Source organism: Gossypium hirsutum, chromosome A11 (genome assembly GCF_007990345.1).
Source record: "Gossypium hirsutum isolate 1008001.06 chromosome A11, Gossypium_hirsutum_v2.1, whole genome shotgun sequence".
Taxonomy (NCBI): Eukaryota; Viridiplantae; Streptophyta; class Magnoliopsida; order Malvales; family Malvaceae; genus Gossypium; species Gossypium hirsutum.
Window position 1 is genome coordinate 15,440,192 of NC_053434.1, and position 9,496 is coordinate 15,449,687.

General features: G+C 35.1%; 1 protein-coding gene across 3 annotated transcripts; it reads right to left on the reverse strand.

The window, feature by feature from the left end:
- Positions 1-6,897: 6,897 nt before the first annotated feature.
- On the reverse strand, positions 6,898-8,772 carry LOC107923038 (actin-depolymerizing factor). 3 transcript variants are annotated; one of them, XR_005904886.1, is made up of 4 exons: positions 8,545-8,763; positions 7,761-8,026; positions 7,410-7,566; positions 7,197-7,311 (listed from the first exon to the last, which is right to left on the reverse strand). XR_005904886.1 is itself a non-coding variant. In XM_016853248.2 (3 exons), exons 1-3 carry the CDS (start codon positions 8,561-8,563, stop codon positions 7,072-7,074), a joined length of 441 nt encoding a protein of 146 aa, XP_016708737.1. In that variant the 5' UTR covers positions 8,564-8,772; the 3' UTR covers positions 6,898-7,071. The 3 variants fall into 3 exon arrangements, 2 of the variants coding, with proteins under 2 accessions (XP_016708737.1, XP_040937088.1); XM_016853248.2 differs by lacking the exon at positions 7,410-7,566 and having other exon boundaries at positions 6,898-7,222; positions 8,540-8,772; XM_041081154.1 differs by lacking the exon at positions 7,410-7,566 and having other exon boundaries at positions 6,898-7,222; positions 8,545-8,742.
- Between the last annotated feature and the right edge of the window lie 724 nt (positions 8,773-9,496).

Here is a 9,496-nt window from a genome sequence, read left to right on the forward strand (position 1 = left end):
GAGATCATTATCCATTTACTAGAAAATTGGATTTTGATTACACGAACAATATGACAGAATATGAAGCATGCATCATGGGTATCCGTGCAGTCATAGAACATAAAATCAAAGTGCTAGAGGTATATGGGGATTCTATGCTAGTGATCTATCAACTCAAAGATGAATGGGAGGCAAGAGAATCGAAGGCTGGTTCTTGAATTAATTAAAGAGTTTGATGACATCACCTTCTACTACCTTTCACGAGACAAAAATCAGATGGTTGATGCCTTGGCTTCTTTAGCTTCCATGATCAAAGTGAACAAACAAGAAAATGTAAAACCTATCCAGATGAGTATTTATGAGACTCTGACTCATTGTTACAACATCAAAGAATAAGAAAAAAATGATGACCACCCTTGATACCACGATATATTGCGATATATGAAGAATTGTGAATACCTTAACCAAGCAATTGATAATGATAAAAGGACATTGAGAAAACTGGTCAGTGACTATGTCTTAGATGGGAAGATCCTATATAAAAGGAGAAATGATCAGGTGCTACTAAGATGTGTAGATGCTATCGAGGCTAAGAAAATCTTGGAAGAAGTTCATGAGGGTGTTTGCGGAACACATGCCAATGGTTTCACAATGACCAGGCAAATCCTGAGATTCGGGTATTATTGGTCCACTATGGAAGGAGGTTGCATCAATTATGCCAAAAAATGCCATAAGTGTCAAATTTATGGAGATAAAATTCATATACCTCCCTCACCTCTTCATGTTATAACTTCTCCGTGGCCTTTCTCTATGTAGGACATAGTTGTTATTGGGCCAATCTCACCTAAAGCTTCTAATGGGCATCGATTCATCTTCGTGGTCATCTATTACTTTACAAAGTGGGTAGAAGCCGCTTCATATGCCAATATCACGAAGTCGGCAGTCAATAAGTTTTTAAAGAAAGAGATCATATGTCGATATGGAATGCCAAAAAGGATCATATCTAGCAATGCACTAAATTTGAACAACAGCACAATATCAGAAGTCTATAGTTAGTTCAAGATAAAACACCATAACTCATCACTGTATCGCCCAAAAATGAATGGTGCAATGGAGGCAGTCAATAAAAACATTAAGAAGATTGTAGGGAAAATAACTGAGACTTATAAATATTGGCATGAAAAGTTACGATTTGCTCTCTATGCTTATCGAACATCTGTCATAACCTCGACCGGGGCAACGCCTTTCTCTTTGGTTTATGGAATGGAGACGGTTTTACCCATTAAAGTCGAGATTCCTTTTCTTCAATTTTGGTAAAATTAAAGTTGGATGAAACAGAATGGATCTAATCCTGACTAAACTTGATTAAAGAGAAAAGGTTGAAAGCCATCAGTCACGGTTAAATGTATCAAAAGTGAATGATGCGAGCTTACAACAAAAAATTTCATCCTAGAGAATTCCATGAGGGAGGCCTAGTATTGAAAAAGATCCTGTCTTACAAAAGGATTTCAGAGAGAAATAGATTCCAAATTAGAAAGGACCTTATATGGTAAAAAAGGTCTTTTCTAGAGAAGCGTTGATTTTGAATGAGATGGATGGCAAAAGCTTGCCCAATCCTGTGAATTCAGATTTAGTCAATAAGTATTTCCCCTAAAAAAAAAGGAGAGGCCAAGGTGAAAACCCGCAAACGGCGCCTTGAGACCAAAGGGGTTTTGAGTTGAAATCCCGAAAAAAAGGACAGCTCAAATTTTGATTGAAGATTGAACACGTAATGGTAGGGTTGTCTCAAAAAGAAAAACGTTACGTCTTAGGGCATCAACAAAGCACTCTGGATCTCCTAAACACATATCAAACTCAAGATGGTCCTCAAGAAGTTAGTGCGAGGAAGCTCGTGCTACAATATCTGGGGCACCTGTTTTCATCTTATTCATTTGTGTATTTTAGCAACATTTGTTATTTTGATAAATCTATTCATTTTGAGCTCTGTTCCTAATAAATTTCAATCTTGTCCATTGTTACAATATTTTTCAAGCATTTTTACATTGAAATAATGATTAATGGACTAATAATATTCAAGTAAAAAGAGTTTTGCATATTACTCTAAAAGGTTTTCTAAATAGTACAAGGATCTAAAAACAAGAACATTATTTAGAACTAACCAAACTTAAGGCTTGGAAACATTTGAGAAAGAATAGTCTAAATTGTGACTATTTCTTCGGATTTTCTATCAAAGATACCAGCTGAACAAAAAGGCATGGTAACACATCAGTGATAGAACCTTGATGAATAACGAGTAATGACAACCTAAGCATTAAAAAGTGGTCATTCTTGAAAAATGATATCCTACATTCATACAAATATCATTCATACATATCTAGTTAGGAGCATTTGATTCATTCTAATCATGACATCCTAATCACTCAGCATAAAGATAGGCCTATGAAATGGAGTTTACAGGTCATGTTCCCTAGAGAATGGTGTAACAAGATCAAAGAAACTATAAATCTTATACCTCTGAAGTTGTAGTGGGACAGATTGAAGTTATCATGGTGAATCTTATCTCCCTAAAGTTGTAGTGGAGCAGATTAAAGCCACAAATCCTATACCGCTGAAGTTACAGTGAGACGGATTGAAGTCAACATGGCGAATCTTATCTCCCTGAAGTTGTAGTGGAGCAGATTAAAGCCACAAATCCTATACCTCTGAAGTTGCAGTAGGTCGGATTAAATCTACCATAGCGAATCTTATCTCCCTGAAGTTGCAGTGGAATAAATTGAAGCGATAAATCCTATACTTCTGAAATTGCAGTATGTCGGATTAAATCTATCGTAGCGAGTCTTATTTCCTTGAAGTGTAGTGGAATAGATTAAAGCTACAAGTTACAAATCTTATCTCCCTGAAGTTGTAGTGGAGTAGATTGAAGATAGCGAATCTTATTCCCCTAAAGTTGCAGTAGAACAGATTAAAGCTACAAACCACAAGTCTTATCTCCATGAAGTTACAGTGGAGCAGATTGAAGATAGCAAATCTTATCTCTCTGAAGTTGCAGTAGAGCAGATTAAAGCTATAAACTTTATCTCCCTAAAGTTACAGTAGAGCAGATTGAAAATAGTAAATCTTATCTCTCTAAAGTTGCAATAGAGCAGATTAAAGCTATAAACCTTATCTCACAGAAGTTGCAGTGCAGTAGATCAAAGTTACAAATCCTATACCCCTAAAGTTGTAGTGGGACGGATTGAAGTTATCATGGTAAATCTTATCTCCCTGAAGTTGCAGTGGAGCAGATTGAAGCCACAGATCTTATCTCTTTGAAGTTGCAATTGAGCAGATTAAAGTTACAAATCTTATCTCCTTAAAGTTGCAGTAGAGTAGATTAAAGATAGCAAATCTTATTTCCTTGAAGTTGTAGAGGAACAGATTAAAATTACAAGTTACAAATCTTATCTCTCTGAAGTTGCAGTAGAGTAGATTAAAGATAGCAAATCTTATTTCCTTGAAGTTGTAGAGGAACAGATTAAAATTACAAGTTACAAATCTTATCTCTCTGAAGTTACAGTGGAGTAGATTGAAATTACAAATCTTATCTTCTTGATGTTGCAGTGGAATAGATGGAAGCTACAAATCTTATCTCCCTAAAGTTGCAGTGGAGCAGATTGAAGCTACAAATCTTATTTTTGTAAAGTTGTAGTAGGGTAGATTAAAATAACAAATTCTATACCTCTGAAGTTGGAGTGGGTTAGAAAGAGTCTACTTGAAGAAGATGAACACCAAGAAGTCAAGATTCGGCGAGGCCAAGCAAAATTGGTCCTTCTTAAAAGTTTTTGCTCCATTCACGTTACACGACAATGAGTGAAGAGAGGCCGCTGTAGTAGGCCCAATTTGCCCTGCCCACTAAACCAAAAACAACAAACCAAATAAATAAATAATAATAATAAGTCCAATCCAATTTTTCCAACCCAAAATACTAAAAACCTAGCTGAAAGTTTTACAAGCCCAAAGCCTAAACTAATGAAAAAAAGAGCAGAAATCGTAGCTGCGCCACTGCTCGCTCCTCGATCACATTGCCTATGCCTCGTCCCAAGGCCTGACACCTTGCTGTCATCGTTGCACCAAAATAGCAAGACCCATCCTCCGTTGACTCGCCAAGGCCTGCAAAAAAGAGCAAAGAAAGAAAACAGAGCAGGAAAGGCAGGAACAAAAACAGAAACAGAGGAAAAATCTAATGTGTTATTAGGCTATAAAAGCCCCAACCAATGTAATATTTAAACACGAAAAATATATATAAAAAAATATAGAGAAGAATTGGTCATATTTTCAAGAGGTGATTTGTTTCTTTATTTTTTATTTTTATTTTTAGGCATAAAAATACAAAAAAAAGAAAAAAACTTACCAGTACGTTTCGAATCCCACCGCCGCTAGTGGAGGAGGTCATCGTTCCCAATGATGAACGATTCTATTCGATAAAACGGAAGAGAAATCGAAAGGATTCTTTTGGGTTTTTCTCTTTTTGGTCAAGTTTTTGCGAAAAATAGCCCCAAATCCGGGCTTTATGTGTAGGAGTGCTCAAAATGAGGATTTTTGGTGACCGGACCTAGTGACTTTAAGAGAAAGAGGGTTTTTTTTTAAAAAAAACAGGGTTAAAATGAAAAGTTTAAAATTTTTTTGATTTAAATAGCAGTTGTGAAAAGACATCGTTTCACTTAGGCCCTTTAACGCCAAAACGACATTGTTTTGGGGGGGTCGGCTTAAGACCTGACCCGCGCGGCTGGTATCCACATGTTTTCTAGTGTCTGGGGTTATTTGTGCGGTCGGTCCTTCCGCTTTTTTGCCCATTTTCAATTTAATCCTGTTCCTTTTTTTTTCTTTTTAATTTTAGCCTGTGATTTTTGCATTGTTTCATTTTAGTCCATATTGGAATTGTGCGTTTTGAAAGACAAGGAATATTTTCCCTTTTGGTCCCTCCTTTTTATTTGTGCATTACGATTAGGTCCTTCACCTTATTTTAATTCCCGATTCCTCCCCTAAAATTTTGTTTGGCTTTCAATTTCAGTCCTTATTTTATTTTATTTTTTTAAATACTTTTGCATTTTTATATTTTATTATTTAAATTTCTGCTTTTAAGTTCACTTTAATCTTGATTTAATCCTTAATCTATTTTATTTCAACCTTTCCACAAACTTTATATTTTATTTTATTTATTATTATTTCTTCTTCCTTTTATATTAAAAAAAATAGATTATTCATACTCTTTTTTTAATTTTGCGTTTTTATTATTGATGTTATTATTTTAGTTCTAATGTTTTTGTTGTTTTATTATTTCTTTTATTATTTCTAATATCTTCATGTTATGTTTATTTATCTTTTTTAAATTGTGCATTTTCCATTTCCATTTTTATTTTAAGTTACTTTATTTATCTTATTATTGTGATTTGATTATTAATATTATTACCATTATTATAATCAATTCATGTCACATTGATTTTTACTTGATACATAAAAAGGAAATTTTCAAAATTAAGGCAGGGGCGAAGCCAGGGGGCTGGCATAGGCCCCGACCCCCCCTAAAATGTAAAATTACTTCTAAGGCCCTTTAAATTTTTTTAAAATTTTAAATTAGTAAAGGTAAAATTACACTTTGCCCCCCCTAAAATTATAAAAATTCGATTTAATCCTTTACTAATTATAAAGATATAAACTATAAAAAATTAAAATTTCATCCGGCCCCCCTAAAAAAATTTTCTGGCTTCGCCCCTGAATTAAGGCAATGTTCCATATTTGGAATATTCGAGAAATCGTATCCTAACTTACGGGGTTTCGATTTTCTCGTTGAACTCGAATAACCGAATATCCTTTCAAAATTAAAATATATAAGATTTCAAATAAAAAATAAAGGCGAACTTATTCTCAAGGATTCAAAGCATTGTATCCTAACTTACGGGATGTGACATTTCGTTGCCTCGAGATGAGAGGGTCTTAAACATACTTTTCGATTTTTTCAAGCAATTTTTAGGTAAAATTAACATTAGTCCAAAGAGGGATCGTATTTTAAATTATTTCCAAGTTTTTAATTTTCGACACTAAGAAATCAAGTAATCAACTAGGTACCAATTTTGGGCATCATGAAGGTACTAATCCTTCCTTGTGCGTAACTGACTCCCGAACCCGTTTTTTGGATTTTTGTAAACCGAAAAATATTGTTTTAATAAATTAAACATTTTATTAAAAAGATCAAGTTTTAAGGTGATCCGATCACACCTCATATAAAAAGGATTGGTGGCGATTCCGATCACACCTTTCAAAAAATGGTTTCGACAACTAAGTTCTAGGGAGATTTGTTAGTTTGTTAGTAGGAGTTGTTAGCTTGTTAGGAGTAGGAAGCTAGGTGTTGTTAGCTTGTTAGTAAGAGTAGAAAATTCAAAATTGGTTTGAGTTTGTTACTTGAGACATACATATAAGGGCTGCTTGGTTAATGAATTAAATCATCATTTCTAGTCTTATTTTCTATGCTTCTGTTAGTTCTCTGCTAAACCAACAAGAACTCCCTTAGTTAGATTGTAATGTATGAAATAATTGAAACTTCATATTTAAAGGGGTTTCCTCCACTCAAAATTCTCTGGCAGAGTCGCTGCAAACCTCCCAATTAGACATGGACAGAACAATTTATATAAACATATTATCGAATGGGATGGGGCCTGCAGTTGTTGGGATTTTTGTGTCTGGCTCAGAATGAGGTTACGACAAATTGAAGGAAGATGCAGGGAACCATCCTGAAACGAGCCTCCCAGTCCCTGATAACTATTGTTTCTTCCGTGTGTGTGGAACCTGACTCTATGATTTCTCTCTAATTACCAGTACGGATGACAGTGTCTTTGTTCAGAGGAAAATAATAGTAAAGAACCAGAATTAACAGGAACCAGATAATGTTAAGCCCAGAGCTTCATATCAACTTCACCAGATTCTGGTTATTCAAGGATTATACATGAACTAATTTTTTGTGTCAGAAAATGATTCTGCACATGAAGCAAAGACTAACTTGGAGTCAGCAAAGCGAGGGGGTAACTTCTTGAATGGAACAGTTAAACTATGCAACGCTCAGTTAGCACGGTCCTTCAGCACTTCAAGATCCATCTCTGTAGGGTCAGTTGCCTGAATCTCATAGTGGATACCATCCAGTTCCTCTCGAAGCCCGTGTTTTGAAGTGGCGTAGAGCACTTTTGAACGGATTCGAGATGATGAAGGGGACCTGATGACATAACCCAATTGTTAGGCAAGGAGAAGATTTGATAGGCAACTTCTTTAATGTATTCAATGCATGCCAGGGGAGTGCAATTGCTACATGAGAAGTAAGAACAAGAAAACTGATGTCAACATATATGTAACTGGCACCAAAAAGAACCATTTCTAACCCAAAGGCTCGAAGAAATAATAACCTATTTTTGTTCCCAACACTAATCAAGCAAAACATGGGCCAAATACTGGTCTCTTTCAGCTGCATTCCCTCATTAATGCTGCCATGGAAAGCTCAGAGGCAACCCTGACGGCTTGATCCCTCTTATCGTTCCTTTTAATTCCTTTCCAGGTGCTAGGCTACCAAATTCACATAAAACTTCAATTGTGCAAAAATTGAAGAAGCATCAAGGTAATAAAACTATAACAGCACATTCAAGAGACTGTAACCAAAACCAAATCCCAACATATGCAACACCTACTCTCTTCCTTTATGACTACTACCAAATGTGTTCACTACAATATAAAGACAATCAAAGGGAAAGAAAACTAACCATGCAATGAAGAAAATCTTGCTCTTTTGGCAATTGTCAGAAGTAACAAAATCGAAGTCATATACAGCATATCGACAATCATTCTCGGGAAGAGATGCAGTGAAGTCATCATAAGTCTCAGCTGGATCACCAGTTTTCTCAACCACAACTTTTCTTTTCTTCTCATCGATCCTAAATACCAAATAGCGGTAAATTTTCTTCCTTTTCTGTTCCAAAAATGTATCCTTGGCGTGACCGGCAGCGCACATGCCAGATGTGGCATTTGGCTGTCATACAATCATTTGATAGGTAAGTTTTTCATAATCTTCTTCAGATGATGGGGTTGAAAAATGTTTACTAGTTTAGGAGATTAAGTCTTGAACAAGCAATCATGTGGCAAACTTATTAGCCACAAGCACAAGGCTGAAACATGTGTGAAGTAATCCAAAATTTTAAGGAAAACAAACAATATATAGAACATGCAATGGAAGAAATTAAAGTTGAAAGGCATAATATTCACTTTACCCCCCCCCCCAGAATATCTAAGAGAGACTCATAATCCAAGTGGATTGGCTATGTTTACTACCACATCAAATCATTTATAGCACCTAAGACTAATGATTCTTGTGAACAAGAAGTTAAAATGAAACTCATTCAGACGTTAGTTAGTAAAACATACAATTGATCCTAGTTTAGAACAGAAAAAAGCCTAGGAACTAGCAACTCAAACATTTTAGGAAAAAGAAACTAACATGAAAAGATGAACCATGAAACTAAAAGAAAGGAAGAGGAAGAAATACCCGACCCAGTCCTGTAAACGACATGGCAGCTTAGTGAAGTTCAGATTAAAGAAAAAAGAAACCGAGGAATGAGAGAAATGAAGAGCGAGGCAGGGTAACGAGTTGGAAATTGTAAAATATTTGACAAAATGAAAATGACACATGTATCTTCCCAAAAATAAATAGAACAGGACGAGAAGAATAGGAAAATAAAAAAGATGGGCGGTGCGTCGGATAAACGCTTGTATTTCTGTCTCTCATGATAAAATTTTCACTTTGACCTTCACACAAAATATACAAATCTCAGCCGTCCGTGGGGCTCCCTTTGCATCATCCAATCGCTGCGTATCCGGTTTCTTTATTATTTAGTTTCTAATTGTATCAATAACATCTTTTAACGTTAAATATTAATTTGGATATAACGTATAGAAAAACCAAAAAATTAAAAATATATAGATAAATTGTAGATACGTCTACTTACTAACATAAACAAGTTATAACCCTTGTAAATGTTCTTTATATAATCGTTGTAATCTGTCGTTCGAAATGGATTATCCCAATGACAACTTTATAATTGTTGATGAATTTAATTGAAGTAGTGATCTTTGAACCTAAAAAAAAAAAAAAATTATAACCCTTATAATTTTGAAAGTAACTTTTTAAAATTTTAAAGAACAAGTGTTATGGCCCGGGTCTGAAGGATGAGATTGTGCAGATTAAGGTTATATAGAAAGTTGACAAGGATATTTATCTACGATGAATGATAACAAACTCTGATCTTTTATTTAATTCCTAAATCGTTGGTGCTAAAACCCTTTTGAATGATCGTTGGGCCTGTTTCCATTAACTACCCCATTCCTTAGATTCTTCTGTTTATGTTGTGGTGCTCTTAACTGGTCCCATTTGAATTGCTGGCCTACCTTGCAGCCCAATTTTTGACCCATTCTTTTGCTGGCCTTCCTTGACTTCGTCTACAAG